Source organism: Aptenodytes forsteri, unplaced genomic scaffold (genome assembly GCF_000699145.1).
Source record: "Aptenodytes forsteri isolate BGI_AS27 unplaced genomic scaffold, ASM69914v1 Scaffold307, whole genome shotgun sequence".
Classification (NCBI taxonomy): Eukaryota; Metazoa; Chordata; class Aves; order Sphenisciformes; family Spheniscidae; genus Aptenodytes; species Aptenodytes forsteri.
Window position 1 is genome coordinate 1,964,932 of NW_008795303.1, and position 19,013 is coordinate 1,983,944.

Consider the following 19,013-nt stretch of genomic DNA (forward strand, 5'->3'; position numbering starts at 1 on the left):
TGAAGAAGGTGGAACAGAACAAATTGTGCTTCTGCATGTGAAAAAGGGGGAGGGGGATCAAGTCTTTGCTAGAAATGGTAAAAATAGTATTTTGAGTGATATTACTTCATGTATTTTAAAGAACTAATTGGGATGTTCTCTCTACAGCGGCACTGTCAGCAATTAAAGCATCAGAGCTGTCACTAATGAATACTACTCAAAAATCAGCATTTTTAAAGATATCTCGCACTAAAATACCATTGCTGATTCCTAGAGGGAAAACCTGAGTGGTGTGTGTTGCTATGCAGCCATGACTCTTGATTGTTACTGACTTTTTAATAGCTGATGCAGAATCAAGACAGCAGGTGACCAGGACAGAATTAATGATACAGTTGAATCTGACTTAACTTCAGAATTATTCCTTGTGAAGGTGCTAAAAATTTGTAATACTCTTTTGTGTTAAGTAGTTTTTCAGCTTGGGGCATATTTACACCCAAGATATCTTAGGTACAGCTCAGTGCTGTACTGGTGTCAGCTCCGCTGCAGGTAGCCGGTCACTGTACAAAGGGAGCTCATGTATAATTAGACTTTGTATGATCAGCAAATGGGTAAAAGTTTTTCCTAAAGAGAGCAACAAGTATCTTGTGTCATCTGAGCTTGCTGAGTAAACTCCTGTACAGCACTGAGCTCCTGCTTAAAGGCAGCGAATTGGCATTGCTCCCATGGAAACCTGTGGGGAGTAAGTCCTGTCTACAACCGGTCTGTGTATGACTTTGGACAAGGTGCCTGTAGGCTTGTTTTCTGCTACTTTCTAATAATTTTTTAAATGTAGACTGTTATCTTTTCAGATCATGCATTAGCCCAGCTTATAAAAAATAATACTTACACGCTGTGCTTCTCTCTCTACTGCCCTACCTTTTACTGCCTTCATGTGAGGGGTAACTCATAAATTGATTGAAAGAGTTTTTCTCACTAAACCAATGTTAAGTATGTAAAATGTTATACTGTTTTCTATATATTGATTAGATTTCTTACAGAGAGCATGTGTTTTAATTTGGCAGAGTAAATATTTCAAGGATCTGTCAGTTCAATGATCAAGGTTTCTTACATAAGTTTTTGTGTGGGAAGCACAGAGAAATGGCTTCCTCTTTCTCCTTTGTAATACATACATGCATATATACACATACATTTTAAGGTTATTTTCCCAATATGGCTGGACATAGAAATTGATGGTTGAGTAGACACATGGAATTACAGTAGCAGTCTCACAGTAGATGCATTAATGCTTTTGTCAGAGGGTCTTATTAAGGAGATTAGCAAATCTAGTGAGAAGTTAATCTTCCATCTGTTAACGGCTGCAAGGTATCCAATTGCCACTTACAGAAAGCGAAAGGAACTGAGTTTACTCTGCAGAGGTGGCACAATTTGGGGTGCGTCAATACCTACACCATTGATGTTCATGATTTTTCTGTTGATTTCAGTGGACTTTGGGTCTGCCTGATATTTACAGTTTAACACTTGCAAGGGGACTTACTTCCTTAAAAAATACATAAAATCTTCATTAGATTGTTACTCTTTCCATTTTTCACATGTTCAGTCATGCTGCTTCCTTAGTCAGCAATGATATATTCATTTCTAGAGGTAATGCTTTGGCACTTAAATAGAAGACCCACATTTCACAAACACTGAGAACCCATGGATTGCATAAAGGACATGGCAGACAGAGATAAAATTATACTTCACGCTCTTTAGATGTTAATGGAGGCTACTGTTTCAGCGCCTCTGGAAACCAGGCCACTTGAATACTGATAATAGCTGAGAGCTGTGACTAGGCATGGCAAATGGGGTAAGAATATACATCAAGCATGACTGGAGAACATCTTTGTCCTTCTGCCAACACCCTGCCGCTACTGGCACTGTAGGGGTCTGCCTTTATGAACTGTAAATGTTAAAAAAGTGAAACAGCATGTAGAGAGTTCACTGTACTGGGTAATGGGAAAAAGAAATTGAGGAGACAGGGAGGGTCAACAGATTGATTCGGTGGAGTCAGACCAGGCATCCATTTATTAACATCTACATTAGAATTCACAGCTGTATTTTTTTTGTAAATCTACATTTTCACAGTTCATTCTGTGGTCAGTCAGTTACAGTTATTTCAGATCTTCAGATCAGTTATATACAGATCTTACTTGCTGCATCACAAACTGATTTTTTGACAAGCGAGTTGAAATGTTCTCCTGTACTTTAAATTCCTCTTTGATGGGGTAACAAAACATAATAAAGAGAGGTGAAATGTACGGCTGACCAGGAAACACCATGGTATAATTTAAAAAATACATGAACTTGAGATGGCATTTTACAGTATTTTATGGTGGTCTACTTGAAGTGCACCTTTTTGCCAGCTGTGATATGCACGGATGGTCCTTTCTTGCCCACCACTGTAAATGCTGCTGGGTTATTAGTGTTGCTTTACCCCACTACACCTGTTAGCATAATGTCAGCTGGAAACCTCAGACCAGGCAGGGTACTGCAAGTTCATCTATGTCTTCTTTAAAGCCGCAAGGTTCAAGTACTTTCATGTTTCAGACTGTCTTAGTTCAGTCTGTCCTAAATCAAATACATTGTAAATGAGACTAATCTCAGAGAAGGTAGTCCATGTGTATCAAAGCTCTAAGAAACTGCTTACCTGGCATATTTATTTACAGAGCACTAATTTACAGAGCACTAATCACCGTGGAGCCTGGCACCATCCCCATCCACACTTGCAACACAGTGTTGAGCTGACATGCTTTTGCTTGCACTCCTTGGATTAGAAGGGCAAAACGTTTTCAGGGAGGGGACACTTGTCCTCCAGCCTTTCCCTGCTGGCCCAGGAGAACCATGGCTCAGGTAGTTCAGTCTGCAAGGCCTCTAGTGCAAACCTGCCTTGAAGTGAGTGGCTGTTGCATTGCTACAGAGCTGGACTGACTTTGTGAGATTTTACTTGTTTCTCACAGCACTGGTGCCCACCGATCCTACAAAGGAAAGAGACTTATCATGAGAAATTAAGTGGAAGAAAAGAGTTGAAATAAAAAAGTGAAAGTCTGTAAATTTGACCTTTACTGTACTCTAATAGGATAAAATACAGGAAGGGCCAAACTGAAAAAAATTGGGCAAATTATGTATCTTCCTTGTAGGTGACTAGGTATTTTGAGAATGCACGAAGTCCTGGCTCGTTCTCCAGGTGGTGTGGGCTTAAAGTTGCCATGCAGTTAGTTCGTGGAGGCTGTGTGTGACCTGTGCTGTAGTTAACACAAATGGCAGTTGTCTGCTTGTTTTTCCTTCAGGATTGCGTAGTTGTCACTACTTAAACTCACCATAGTTGTTGACCCTGGGGCTAAGCAATCCAACTATACTGTAAACTCCTCAATGGCATTAAAGTCACTGAAAGGAGAGTCCAACACAAGTGGCAATCTTTGCCTCATGGTGAGATTTGGAGGGGAGCTCCAAGACATGGGGAGAAGTTTTCCCCCAAGAAGGGGAATGTCCAGGGATGCCACAAGCAACCTATTTATCCCACATCTAAGATATCTGTTGATCCCACTTAGATGAGAAATTGATATATTTTATATGCAACCCAAATGAAATGTTTTCTTTAACTAAAGCAGAAGTGCTTCTTCCATCAGCTCCAAAGCAAGCTTCACATGTGCCTGAAGGAAGAAGAAACTCTGAGTTGTTTAACCTGCCTTGCTATGTTTTCACGTGTGTGATATACCTGTGAATTTCTGCCAGCAGGTCGCACTCTCATTTCAAACTAAAGTGCCAAGCACGTCTCTGTGAGATGTGGACAGCATTTTGTACAGAAGAAGTCTGTGAAGGCAGCACAGACCCAGAGAGGTCCTTTGTTTTGGGCTGGCCCACCACAAACTGTGTGGCAAATTTCAGGTAAGAACTGAGATATGTTTTATTTACCTAGTTACCGAAATATTTTTAGGCTGACAGGTAACGAGACTATCATGGATTCATTTCAGCACCAGTGAAGGTGGGAAGCAGGAACTTACTGATTCTTAAACCAATTCCTTCTACTGCTGTGAGCAAGTCACTTACCCTCCATGCCTCGTCTTCTGTCTCTCTGCAAATACGGCAGTGATACTCACCTTATCACTTAAAAATTTGAGAAAATATGTGATTTGGCAAAGCACTGTCTGTGCTGCAAACTTGCTCAGTGGAAATTCTTTTTTTGGGGTATAATTTGACAAACACCTTGGCTAATTAATAAGATGAACTACAAATAGTAAACAGCCAAGCTAATGAAAGGATCAACGAGACCCTCCTAGGACACTTTTAAACAGAAGAGCTTGTATTGGAAGTAGCAGGAAACATACAGTGAAATACTGACTTTGTCCTATTTCTCTTTTTAATTTAATTGTGCCAAGAAAATGTCAAAATTCCTCTTAAAGCAAAATCTCTGAATTTTAAGAGAGAGAAAGACTTTTGGTCTGTCTTTGCAGCATTGACTGTAGGACACATAGAGGCTGTAGAGGTAATTTCAGTGATTAGGCTAATTTTAGTCTCAGCGGGAGGGCTCTGTCATCAGTTTGGATAAGGGAGGGCGCCGTCCCCCTGAAATCCCAGCTGCTTAGCCACAGTAATTTGGCTGGGTCTTGGAAAATGCATTTTCCTCTTTACCAACAGAGAGCAAAAGCTGACGCATGCAGCTTAATTTGTATGTCACATTGTCCGTATCCAAAAACAATGCTGTGCACAAACTGCTCTCTATTGAGCTGGTTGTGCTGTTTATGTGTTTTTCACTTAATAGTCCTGAAACAAAGCTGAAATTTTCTATTGATTTTCAATTGATCTCTTGCCAATAAACATGAGCTTTGATCTAGAGACAGTACATCATCCTTTATTAGCTATCGGAAAGTAGTTGGGTAGGAAAGCAATAGCTTCAATCAAAATAAAGTCAGAAATTTTGTAGAAGTGAAATTATTTTATGATGTCTGGAGGTACACGGAAAAATCTAAAACGCCACGCAGGAGTCCACAGATGCATATCTGACAGAATTGAAGCAGCCAAAGCAGAATCACATTTTTAATGTTTATAAAGTGCATTCCCCTCACAGCATCATTCAGTAGGTTTGTAGTTCCCTAAATGCCTGCTCTGAAAATTTGAAGAACTTGATTTGCAGAAGCAGCAGTGGGAATAGCAGTTACTCCATCTGGGGCAGGATTTAAATCAAGAAAGTTGAAGCAAAATTAGGTTAGATTCCTTGCACTATCCTATTATTAGCTACATTTAACTGGACCGTTTGTATCCTTGAAAGTGTATAAATGAGATAAAGATAAATGAGATAAGCCTTAAAATGTCCAAAGTTAAACCCTACTAAGTACAATGGGACTTTTTTTCGTTGTGGCTTACGTGTACTTTGTAATGTGGTGATAAACCAAGTAATAAATAAGAAGAGAATTAGAATAGTGCAAGTGGAAAGAAGTCTATATACCTGAGGAAATACCTTTAAACTTTTGAATTAAGCTCTTATTTTAAAGTCTCCTCCTTTGGACATTAGTTTAAGAACTCAACCCATTTCCTACTGAATCCACTGGTAAAGCTTCAACTTCTATGATAAAAACTGGTAACTGGGGCTTTTGATTTCCGTGGCAGGCTTTTCAGTTGATTTTGCAGAGAAACAGATTTTTCATTCAAATCTGGAAAAACCTTTTAGTTTTCGTAGGTATTTATGGAAATTGCAACCAAGAAGCAGTCCATTCCATGGTGGTTTGTACAAGGGCTATTTTCGTATTAGAATGATGGCTGATTTGTCCCTGTTTTTCTACAATTCTTGCAGGTCTGCAGAACAAAAGGAAACATGGCTGTCTTTTTTGCAAAGGTACTTTATTATGCAGTCTTTGAAGACACTGAAAAAAGTCCTGGTCATCTAGACCAGTGATTCCGAAGCTGTGGTACCTATGCCATCATGGTAGATAAGCTCTTTCAAAGTGATATTAAGAAAAAAAAACATCTCATGTCTTCTCCCTGCCAAAGATGGTATGTGCCGTTCGTGCAATGATCACTACGCAAGGAGAGAAATGCTTCCCTGTGCCTGAACATGGCTCAACACAAAACTGGAGCGATTCCTATCACACATGGTCCCCTCCCTATGCAGTTGTAGGAGCCTCTGCCACCATCGCTCTAGTTGAACCTGGGGCTCTTTTCATGGTGATGGCATCTAAGCAAGCCCAGCTCAGGAACTTCTGCTCTAACCTGTCTGCTGCTTATGGCTGGCTGTATTTTGGTCTTACAAAATGGACCCCAAGCTGGAGGGTGTGGTGGGAGGATTTGCATAAATAGAGCTGTCTTATTTCAGTCAGTGTTTGGATGGAAAACTACTAGTGGTGGGTTTGTTTTCTGGTCACCTAGTTCTGTTGGTTGAGGTTTGTATCTTTATCTGATTCTTCAGAGTTCCTGGGGTTGTTTAAATCATCCTTGCTGGGGATGATTTCTAATTTACCCTTCTCCTGTTCAGCCCTTTGAACTGGTCCATACAACGGGATGTAACTGATTCCAGTAGGAGCCTGTACTGCAGACTGAGGCATCACAATGATGGGTAGTTTTAGCTTGATTTTTTAAATCCAGTTTCTCTGCTGCTTACACTGTTTTCTACCATGAACTTTAATACAACAGGGCATTACTGGGGGCCACAGTCAGCATCCCTTCCAGATACTGCTGGATGCTTTCTTGTCCTCAGAGATCTTTCTACTGCAGTACATCTGCAAACAATCTGCTGCTTATCCAGTTATTGCTTGATTGCTATTTAAATCTCCATCTTGCTATTTATGTTTACAATATTAAAAATGTACTTGTTTTGTACTTGTTTTGTCAGTCGAATAAGAGAAGAGAAGGAAAAAGACTATCCTAAAAGCATTCCTCTGAAGATAATTGCAAAGGACATAGGAACTTGTGCATATGTAAGTGCTCTTGAGCTAAATGGGTGTCTAAATCCACATCACCTATGAGTGCTAGTCACCTGTAAATCCTTTGGATATTGGGAGGGTTCCTTTGGGTTGCAACCTCCTTTAAGGATCCAGCCCTTTTAAAAGACTCGGCATATGCAGCCCTGAAATGTTTTTTTCCTGTGTTTAATACATGAGTTCCTTTTTAAAGACAGTGTGCTTGATAAGAAATACCGGTTCTGGCACACAAACTAAAGACTGTACAGTGTGAAGTCTCAAGAAACACCTCTAGTGGAACTTACGCATAAGCATCTTCAGAAATGCCAGTACAGCATACCCTTTTTTTGCTTGTAAACCTGATCTAAACCCACAGCTGCCTTCATTCAATTCTGCAAAGTTGCAACGTTTTATTGTTTATAATGATCATAAGTCAGTAAAGCTGTGTATATGAACACCCTGAAATTGCCTTAAGCATGTTTTTCATCAATTAACTGATGTTGGTAAATTTATAGGCACAAGGTAAATTGGTAAAGAAAGGTCATCCACAGGGTGATTTGCACCTTTTTTACTAGGTCATTTTTAACCAATTTAAACTAAATTCTTGTATGTAGCCAGTTCCCTAGGGATACCCTAGCATTCAGTGATAATCCACCCGTTCTTCCTCTGCTTCTTATACATTTGTCCTTTCTTTCTAACTGTGCTTTTAAGATCTGTATTTCATGCTCAGAAGCCTAGCATTTGCAAAAAGAGCATTTGCAAAAAGAGCATTTGCAAGGACACGAGAAATTTTTACAGAGGTTACACTTCATTGGAGGTCTTTGCCCAACAGTGAATCTCCACTTAGAATTCTGTATTTGCATAGATGTAAGCATAAAGGAGTCTACCTTTTTTCAGAAAATCATCATTAAGGTAAACAATAATAGTTAGAATTGCCAGGTTGCTAAGACAAATGTTAATGAACGATAACAATAATTGTGATAGTTCAAATGCAGGACTGCAGATCAAGGTGTGCTCAGGTGTAAATGTCTGTAAATCATACATGCATTCACGTGTTGCACTCTTGTACCAGGGTTTGTTTGGGTTTTTTTTAAATGTCTTTTCTCCTTAGCTATAATTATCTTGTGCCAAATATGGTATCCTGATAGTCCTAGAAACGACACACTGTAGTCTAGCTATTATCAGTAATAAAATAGTGGAGGAGCAGATGGAAACTTTGTGATGCAAATAGTTCTTATGACACTGTGGTCCCTGTGCTACAGCAGCTGGAGATGCCCAAGAATTATTTCATTTTTGGAGGGTAGGGAAGGCTGAACACAAGACACAAACCATTTTATTATATTCTAGCCAAGAGCAAAACTTTTGCAAATGTGCTGACCTACTCCTGAGAGCCAGATGCCATTGCTTCAGGCAAATGTTAATTTTTTTATGGTATGAGCATTCAGATATGTCCTGAAGCAAGATATACAGTATTCTCACTATTTTCCTTTGATTGCTATGGCAGCTTGTTACCGTCAGAGATTTACACAAATGTACAGCTCAGACCTTTTCTAAATGCAAAATGTCAGGGGTTTGTTTCACCTGCACATCCTATAGCCAGTATAAAATTGATATGCTACACAGGGGAGCAGGGTATAGCAAACTGTCTTGGGACTGGCAGTGAACACTTGCATCCAGACTCTGCCACCTTCCCTTCTTTGGGCCACTGGATATGCCTGGGTGGTTTTTTGCAGCAGGCATGCGTTTGTTCTGCCAGGGCTTTAGGCTGGCCATGAACCAGCTGCAATCCAAAAGCTGTGTGGTCTTGTTAGCAGAGCCAAACTAACATGCCTCTGAAGAGGGCTTAGTAACTTGTGCTTGATGTGTGGGAGCTGCTTGTCGGCTTGGAAGTGAGGCCAGCGTGGGTGTGATGGTATAAGCAAAAACCACTCTGGACACGCTCTCCCCACTTGTTTTTGCCTCTGCAAGGTGATGGCAGCAGTGCTGCCACATCCCGGTCGTGCTGAGGATGCAGTCATTAATCCTGGTGTGTTTGAAATGCGCTGCCCTCTATAAGAGCAACCCGTGGTGCAGAGGTACAGAGCATGGCCCAGCTGTACGGGAGTAATACTGGTGCCAGGCAGCAGGTGCCGAAATTTCACTCTGGAAAGACTGCTTTGTGGAAAGCGGCACTTCCTTCAACACGAAGCTCAGCACTTCATGCTGGTCACCGTAGCTATTTAGAAAGCAGTATTTCTGCAGATCCATGCTTTTCCATACTGTCGATCAGCAGATTCTGGAGGATGCCGGAGAGGTAGCATTTTAACTGAATGAAAGATTACCCACAGGAAGTGTTTCTGGTATTAAGCCAAATCTAGCTTTGAGAAGTCTGTGTAGAAAGTGGCAAAGGATCTAGAGATGAACAGCTTGTGTACAGTATTTTCTTGCCAGGGAGATCCTTAATAGAAAAGGATGGAAATGATTAACAATTGATACGAGAACCTCTTATTTCACTGAAAACCTCATTTTTTTCAAAGGGAACTTGTATGCTTTTAAATTAATCAAACCATTAGGTTTCCCTCATGCAGTGTCTAAAGTGCAGTTAGTGGCTGTTTCTTTTTGCATATTCTAATGTGGAGGTCTTGTCCCCAGTAATCATGGCACTCTCCCATCTGATGGAGCTGTTGGGGAAGTGGGGGGCAAATACAGAAAGTATGTGACAAACCAGAGGAATCAAACCTCTGGGTCTTTATCTATGTAGTATAACTTATTTATCAAGTAAAATTTTAACAGGATACTCTCCATTTTTCAACAGTGAATTATGCAGAGCTATTGCACTTCAGATACTTTTTGCAAATGCAAATTTTTAATGCCACTTTCTCCTTCTCCTTTTTTCTGTTCACAGTCAAAAACCCTAAGTGTAACCAATGTTGATACAGCAAATGATGTAATTCTTATGGCCCTGCAGCAGCTGGGAATTAACGTAAGTCCTTGCACCAGTTTTAATGAGTCTTTTTGTAGTCATTTTAATAATCAAATCTGCTCTCGCACTTTTTCCAAGTTATGGATATGAACATTAATTAAATCCTTTAATCATAGCAATTCAGTGTTGTTGAAATGAAGCAAAAGTGCCTAGCTAATATATAGAACTCCAGAGATCATCAAGTGCCTTAAAAGTTTTGAGTAAGTCTCTCATCCCTGTAAGGGATCTGTCATGTTTGAAGTTTCTTTTAAATCTGTTTTGCTGATGCCTAAGAGGAGATATCTTGACACAAGAAGTGAGAGTTTGATACAGCTCCTTTTGCATACTTCACTGTGAAGAGGAAACCTACTGACCTGCTTGTTAGTTGGTTTGAAAATGTGCAAACATTCATGATCAGCTGTGTCCCCAGATGACAAGTACAAGCACTGCTCTCAAGTGTCCAAATCGGACACTCTAAATATCCATGGACCTTTAGTGTCATGTGAGATATGAATGTAACTGAGTGATTGCACAGAATCTGAATGCATGCAATTTAAGCAATGACCTGAAACTGTTTTGGAAAAAGGCTTTTACAGGACTTACGATAATGCAGGATAGTGCACCAAGTAGATGCAGCGATTTCTAGTAGGTCAAGTACTGCCTCAACTGGTTCCCTTTGCTCTAAACTGGACAAGGTAGTGCCTCAGGTGTAGTAATGAATCAGTGCCAGGGACAAGAATTCTGGCTCCGTTATTCTGTTTCTCTCATTGTTTCACAATGTGGCTCCAATCAACACTGATGGTCATAGAAGCTCCTGGATGATAGCTTTTTAACTGGCCTGTCAGTCTGCTGCGTGGGTAACAAGATTTTTTTAAAATGTCTTAGTCTTGATGTATATGTTGATCTCATTGTGTGGAATCTGACAAGTCTTTCCATACCACAGCCCTGAGTGTGAAGAGTCAAATATGACCAAATGCCACTCTTGTGCTTCCCCGGGGCTTCCGGAGACCCCCCAGCAAAAGTTAGAGTAACCTCAGAATTTGCCTTCCCTAGCATTTATTATCGCTAATTTATACAGGCTTTTAATGTATCCAGGGGCCTATTCTGCTAGCTTGGTATTTCCTAGGTACAGCAATTTCTGTCTGTCTGTCTTGTTATGGCTCAGACATCCCATTTACACCAGGGCTGTGGCTCTGGCCCGAGCTCAGGATCCAGCAGTCTATCCAATTAAGGTAGCTCTGGAGTTGATAGAGGGACTGCAAGGTGAAGAGGATAGGATGTGTGTTAAAATCCATCCCATTGTCTACCCCAGTCTGCACCAAAAATCAAGAGACTGCTATATTACAACTGCAAGTCTTTACTATGATGTGTTTCATTTTTACCCATTTTATAGGTGTCATTTGTACTTCTTCATTTTGTGTAGAGAAAAAATGGGAAAATGGTAGTATTGGAGGAGAATATTTTGTTTCAGATGAGCAGGAGGAGGAGCTGGTTAGGTTTCAGCTTTGTGTTCTTTTGTATGTATCACAATCAACCCTTTCCTTCTCTTTACATTTTTATTTCGAGTGGAAAAAGAATGAAAGCCATCTGAAAGATGTAAAATCTTGCCTGCAGAATTATTTTCCCAAGTAATATACCACATTTTTTTCACTGCATCTTCATAGCATAGAGCCTTTTTCATTAGAGGCATATCATAAGATTAGCAATAAAATCAAACAAGCTAAATAAATTAAGCTGTAGCCTGTATATCAATCAAACACCCAACCCCCTCGTAGGATTGTTCTGACTGCGAGGAAGCTTTTCCTTATGCGCTGTCTCAAGGTTTCTTATTTATGTCCAGAGAGAACCACTTGAAAGGAGCTCTACGGCTTTTCAATGGCAATTATAAAAACTACATTTCACATGTTGTGTGATTAATGGGGCTATTACTTTGGCTGAGTTCACTCTGGTTTAACACATCAGGGTTTTTCCCTCTGTGGTTTGTCTGGTAAAATGACAACTAGTTCGTGCAAAATGGCATTGATCATCTGTTCCAAATTACCAGGTGGGGCAGAAAGAAGGGCCTTGGGTTTCTAAGTACACTTGCTGATTTTTCTGGGACAGTCACCTTTATACTGACCAATAGCCTCATAAAGCCCATAAAGGACAACATTTGCAATCGAGAGATGAGCAGTATGCCTCCTGAAACTGCTCTTACTAGCTCTTCCCCTTCCCTTGCTTCCCCTTCACAGCAACGAACCCTTTCATATATATATATTTAAAAGGAAAAGTAAATACCCTTTCTTGTGCTCCTCAGCTGTATTTATTTGCTCCTGGCTGCTTGCCCTGAGGCATCAGAGACGTCTCCAAAGCCTATTTATTTTCCTTCTGCCCCCTGCTAGCTAACTTAACAGCAGTGCTAATATGGGCCAGAAAGCTCTGTCAGTCAGAGAGCAAACTGTGAGGGCTTTATTGGGTGTATCAGCATTACACCGGGTGTGTGCAGCAAGTAGAAAGAGTCTCAAGAGCTTTGGGGACACTGGATGAAGGTCCAGACAATGCAGGATGGTAGGCAGATCTGTTTAGAAGGAGGTAGGATTTAATTTTAGAGCTAAATAAATACTGTCATGAGGTATTTATCACCTTTTGTAGCCAGAAAACTTTTAGGCTTTAATTGTCCTGATTTAGCAGTGTCAATGAAAAGGGATTTAAGGTATGATAGATCCCTTTTCATACAGTGTGTTTATCCACTTGCTATCACCTTTTGTCCTGAGAGTGGTTTATATATTAAATGTCATTCTTTTTATCTCTATTGTCTCACCGTTGTACCTGAAATATTGTACTGGTCTTCAGTTAAACTGCAACATTGACTTATTCTAAAGGCAATATTTAGAATTTGCTTTCAAGTCAGCGGTTTTACACAGCTTTTCCCAAAGAAGTTCACGTTCTCCAATCCTCTGGAAATTGTCTCCTTTGATGTAAATTTATCCTCTCCACTGTAAATTTTAAAAGAGAGCTCAGCAATCTTAAAGCACCATCCAGTGCTCCCAAGCCCTTCCACACAAAACGGATGCACAAAAGGGCTGACAGCAGCCCTATGAGGAGATTTTGGGGCAGCGTTGAGTGCCAAGAGCCCCTTGGGTACCATCCTCGCCTTGGCATCATCAGTGCGGGCTGAGGCCTCAGGCGAAGGTGCTCCTTCCCTGCTCTCCAGCGCAGGGCACGGGATGCTGTCGGCTGGTGAACCTGAGCTGCGTAGAGGAGCTGGAGAGATGGTGGAGCAGAGGTCTCAGGTGTGAGGCTGGGGGTGTCTGTGTGCCAGAGCATGTCCCGGAGGATGCGATTACCCTGGTACTCAGGACAGAGCTGAAGGGTCACCTTAGCTCACACAAACTGCCCGCTGTCTGCCACACGCTCTGCAGCAGGCCTCCGCTTCATGCTGCTTATCTGTAATCCCTCCAGGGGATCAGACCTGTCTCTCCTTGGGGCTGGGTGCTGCTCAGCGCCAGCAGGGAGAAGTGGGGCACAGAGGTGCTGGGGGCCAGGAGCAGCACCTGGGGCTGGAGGTCCCCTCCATGCTGGGGGCTGCCTCATTTCCAGCCTCCTGGGAGTGGGGGGGCACGCGGGCCGGGGACCAACTCAGCTGTGTGGTGGGGGGGAGGGTCTGGCATGGCTAACGTCTTGGTCTGGCCTCAAAAGCAGTCCTGAGTCCTGGCAGGCTGTGACCTCTATCCCTCTGCTTCCAGGAGCAGTGGAAGAACTGGGGCAAATCTCCCCCTTTTCCCTCAGAAATGACGGGCTCCAGCCCCTCTTGCTGCTCAGAGCTGGACCCTGGTCACATAGACCGCGTTGCACATGACGGACACAATTCAGAAGCTTTTGCAGTGCCCAAATTTGCCACCAGCAAAGTAAAGGGGGTTCCTTTGACCCTGCTGGCAAGGTGCAGATTATCCTTATATTGTGAGAAACCTAACACGAACCTGTTCTTAATGGCTGACAAACTTATTCTTAATTTTGGTTTTAAAGGGCTGTGAAAAAGACTACAAGCTGTGGGTGATTTCAGGAAGAGAAGATGCTCCTTACCCTCTTATTGGTAAGTTCTTGACATGGTTTTGTTTTTCAGCATTCACTCAGTTTGTATTTCTTGCTTCCTTTAGCACTAATGAGAAGACTGAAATTCAGTTTCCTCTTTTGTTTTGTTTTTCCCGTTTTTTCTCTTACTTCTCTGTCACGCAAGTTTGCCTATTTGGGGAGCTAGTCAGATGCTGATCCTTTGTTTTGAAGAGCAATTGTCTGTTTGTGTCCCTAAGAGGTTGAAAAAGTTCATTTCTGCCCCAATTTTGCTGCGTGAGCCTCAGTCTTTCTACAGAGTCAGCCTCTCCACTCAGTCACCTCCTCTCCTGGAACCGGTCCAGCTTTACCATATTTCTTCCTACACTTCCATAGCATTGTTTACTTACCTCCTCAGCAAAACTCAGCAGAGTTTTGGTAAATGTTCTGTTCTTCCACAACTCAAGTTAACTGATTCAAGAGGTCCTTTCCAATTCTGTATTTCTCTTACTGGCTGACAGCTCCCCTCTGATTAGGAGCAAATTATTGCTTATTCACTTTCTAAAATGCTTGTCGAAACATTTCCTCCTCAGGAATCAACCCAAAGCTCAGAAGTGATTGGATGGAGTGATTTGATTTTGGCCCATGATTCACTGAGAACAAATCCCTTCCTGTTATTAAGAACCTTCCCCTGTAGAAGCCTGGCATTACTTGTGCTATATGAGTTCACAGATGATTAGAACAGGAAAAAATTGTGGATTTTCTGTTTTCCTCCTGCAAATCTAACCCCAGTAAATCTTAGCATTCCTTCTTAAAGCAGCCTTAGCTACAAATGCTTTGCTGGAGTCAGACAACATTAATATTTATAAAATGTCTAACTTGTGCACCTTATAGACAGTGCAAACTGTTTTGTCTTTGAAACATACCAGACTTTGTCTTTCTGACTATTATGTGTAGCTTCTTCAGATAAAATCACAGCTGTGGTTTTAAACATAGAACCAGAGAATTCAGAAATGGGAAAGGCCTTTCTAATTGACTGACTCTCTCTCACTGCAAATTCAAGTTACAATCCTTGGAAAAGAAGAATCTGATATAAAACTGATGCTGTTCTTGATATTTATGCAAAGGTTTATTAGGTAAGGCCAGCTTTTATCATAGGTAGACATCAGCAGCAGAGTTTGACTGTGCTTCAGCTTCACACTACCTATAATCTCAAATAACGTCTCTTCCACTATCAGTGTTCAAGTCTAAGTGCAAGTTAACTAAAACATCTTAACATTGCACCCATATTTAATATATTTCAACTGCCAGGTCTTTAGACAAGTCCGAAAAATATCTTTCTGGTGGCATTTTTGAAAGCTCCTCCAGAAATGAATTGCCTCTGTGTAGTCCCCAAAGATGCTGGTTAATGCCGAGCGTAGCTCATTTGCATTAGCCCTGTGATTAACGTTTCCTTCCTGTTCCAGCCTCAGACAGGAACTGTAATTGTGTCTCGTTTGACTGAGTTGATGGCTGTTGCGTGGAGAGGGGAGGAAGATCACTTTCACACTGGATTTTTTGGTTTTGCATGCTCAGCAAAAATTTGATAGATGACTGCTCCCAAAATCTCATTTCTTGCCAGAACCATATGAGTAACCAGTACCTAAACTTTCAGTGTCAGAAGTAAAGCAATAGAAAGAATAAACACTGAATTCAGAAATAGTCACTTGTATTTTTTCTGATGGGCTTTTATGTGATACAGCTGTAATAGGTCTGATTTTATTTTTATGTCTGTTTAACTACACTGCACACAGTAACTCCGTATCTGCCAGTGTATGATTTATGCCAGTGTAAATATGCAGAAAAGCGTCAATTCTGAGATTACTGAGAGAGAAGGTGCTGCAGGCCAGCATGCAGAATCTGCTTTTCGTCCAAGGCAGATGGAGTTTTGCAAGTCTCCAGTCAATCCAACACAGATTATTATGATTTCTCTTTGAACAGGACATGAATATCCCTTTGGAATTAAAATGAGCCACATTCGCGACGCTATGCCCCATGGATCAAAGCACTGTGCCTGCCCCAGGCAGCTTCAGGGGTCCTTCTTGACAGAGCAGCTGCCCCAGGAGCTGCAGTGCCAGTTTGTGCTGAAGCCAAGCCGCCTGGCCGTGTGCCAGCAGCTGAACGGTACGTCGCCCCGCTTGCCCCAGTGTCGTTCACCCACAGCCTGGCTACCTCCCTGGTTCTGCTATAGAAAGCAAACGTGCCAGGATGGGGGGAGGGTGGAAAGCAAAGAGGAGCACGCAGATGTACCTTCCAGCTGCACGGGGGATTTTGCAATGTAGCTCTCCCTGATTTGAGTGTGCTGTTGTATGTGTGTCATCTTTGTAAGTTACATTTTGACAAGCTGCCTGTCAAATGGTTGTTCTAAAACCAGCAAAAGAAAGACAAGCTCTCTCCCCTGCAATTTTTTGTAAGTCTATTAGCTGAGCTTCTCTCTGCAGCCCTTGCCGTGCTCTGTAGCAAGGCAGGGTGGTTTTATGGTTCAGGAGTCAAGGCTTGACTTCAGCACAGAATTCCCATGCAGCATTTGTCAGCATCCTTTATCTCAACAAGGTACTTAGGACTACACACCTGCCTCACTGGGACCCTCACATGGCAAAGCCTAGGCATGTACTTGAGTACCTAGATGAAGTGAGCAAATACAACGTCTTTATTTCAGTTCTCTGAGTAAAATGAAGACAGTAATATTTTATGTGGTTAAACATTGGAACAGGCTGCCCAGGGAAGTGGTTGAGTCACCATCCCTGGAAGTATTTAAAAGACGTGTAGATGCGGCACTTAGGGACATGGTTTAGTGGGCATGGTGGTGTTGGGTTGACGGTTGGACTCGATGATCTTAGAGGTCTTTTCCAACCTTAATGATTCTATGATTCTATGATTTTCTTCTGCCTTTGGCCTTGATGCTGCAAAAATATGAGCACCTGCTCTCTGTTTTGTACTCTGCTATCAATGATGCAATGACTGCTCACTGCTCATGAGTGAAACGAGTGAGGAGATCTTTACAAGATTGGGGCATTAGACTAAAAACTCTGTAGGGCAAGGATGCATCCCATGGTGTGTTTTTATTGTGCTTAACACACTGGCACACTCAGCTCAATTAGAAACTCTGCCCTACTTCACCATTAATGACTGTATAATAATAATAATAATAGCATATGCACACTGTTATCCTGTGCAGTCCCCAATAGCTAAAATCTCCCACAATATATGAATAGAATCCATTTGTAATGTTTTTAGAAATTAAATATAGTGAAGCTATACCAGTGTCTATTACAAATTATTCCGGAAATTGATTGCATTTTATATAAATTAATTTCCTTTCCACACTCCTTCATCCCCCCTTCCCCAGTAATTTGTATCATATATTACTTCATGGCATATTTTAAGAATGAGGCAATCTAGCAAAGGGGTGTAATTAGGTTTACAGGCCCCGCTTGGCAGCTGACGTTGACTGGCAAGAGAAAATAGAAATGCAAATCAGGCCTGTAAAGTTCTAATGCAGATGTGTTGTCAGCGGTGCTGTGCAAGCCGCAGGAGGGGAGGCGAGGCTGGCTTTGGGGCAGCAGAAGCCTGGGGCAGCCTGCAAGTCATGCACAGGGACTGCGCTAAGTGGGAGAAAGAGGCTTTTAGTCCATTCACCTTTCCTACTTTCATCGAACAAAACCTTTTAAAGTGTTGTATAGGTCTGGCTGCTTGCAAACCAGATTATCTTATCTTGCATACAGTGCTGTTTGTTGTGCTCTTCCTAACTCCTCCTCATCTATTTTTGTTTTGGAAAATGGCGAAGGGTACCTGTGTGCAAGCCAAGGCTATGATCTGGGTTTGAGCTCATCTTCAGGTCAGCAAGCCAAAATCTGTGGTGTTGTTAGGTAACCACTAGGCACTCCACCACATACACGGCAAATTTACAGGGAGTGGAGTCTGTAACCCCACATTTCACTGCCACACATGCTGTGCTATCATCTTTCCCATCACTTCCCTGCACTGATACCGCTGTGCTGGACACACTGTCCCTTCTGGAGGCAGCAAGGGGTAGCTGCCCAGTTGTACCAGCATGCACCATGGTTAGGCAGCGTTGTAGGTTAGGCAGACATGACTGACAACTAGCCGTCATGTCAAATAAGTAGCTGTGTGGACACCAACTGTGGTGGTGTAGTTGCATCAGCTGTCCTGGCAGGATGTTTAAAAAAAGTACGGAAGAATTTACTGTGTGGAAGGACTGGAGTGTTTCTGTTGCCTCACCTGCAGCCTTTCGGCACGTAACAAGAATGGCCACCTACCAGTTAAACATAGCCATTAAGTAATGCTCATGAGCACATGTCTAAAAAGTATTGTAAATACTGATTTGCTTAAAGTTTAACTTGAAAGAACCAACTGTTGTCAGTGCCTAGTCTGTAATCCAAATTATTATTTAATCATCTTCAAAGAGAAAGCAAAATTTCAACAAGTTGGTCTCAATACAGAAAGGAGGTCTTTGAAAACTGTTTGACAGTTAAGGGTTTGATCAGAAAGGATGCTACGTTGTTAAATAGATCTGAGGTTTTATTTAGAAGTTTCTGATTAGTTTGCAAGAAAAGGAAATGCCACTTGCATGGCTGGGACACTACCTATGAATAGAAATTCCCTGTATGTAAAATATGAGCAGAATAAATGGCTGCTGTGAGCTCTGAGCAAGATCTGCAATCAAAGAAGTATTGCTTTTTTTCTGATTCTGGCCTAGAATAATCCACCAGAGCAAGGCCCTGATGCTTTTGTATGGAAGTACTTCTGCAGAGCAATAATTGGCATCTGTCTTGGCTGAGAGGAGGCTGGGCTTCTCCTAGTGTTGTAACTTTGCACAGGTTCAGGAAAAGAAAGTGTACCTCCTCCCCTTCTCATCTGCTCTTTACCTTTAGACTTCTCAACCCCCTTAGAAAAGGGGATGTGAAAAGGATGAGTTTTCCTGTTGTTCAGTGAATGTTAGTTTTGTAAGTGACATGGCATTTCGTTGCCATGCATCAGTTATTGGTTTCTGTCCTGGTATGTTGAAGAATACTGATTAAGATTTCCTTCTGTCCCAGGAGAGAGCTGCAGTTAATCACAATTACCCCTTGCTC

General features: G+C 41.8%; 1 protein-coding gene across 1 annotated transcript in view; it reads left to right on the plus strand.

Moving 5' to 3' along the window:
• The window catches only part of ARHGAP20 (Rho GTPase activating protein 20), a 51,663-nt gene that overhangs the window by 21,773 nt on the left and 10,877 nt on the right, over positions 1–19,013 (plus strand). Inside the window, exons 3-8 of the mRNA XM_009279372.1 lie at positions 3,754–3,903; positions 5,807–5,848; positions 6,842–6,926; positions 9,793–9,870; positions 13,855–13,921; positions 15,859–16,041. Coding sequence (XP_009277647.1) covers positions 3,754–3,903; positions 5,807–5,848; positions 6,842–6,926; positions 9,793–9,870; positions 13,855–13,921; positions 15,859–16,041 — 605 coding nt within the window. The remainder of the gene's footprint in view (positions 1–3,753; positions 3,904–5,806; positions 5,849–6,841; positions 6,927–9,792; positions 9,871–13,854; positions 13,922–15,858; positions 16,042–19,013) is intronic.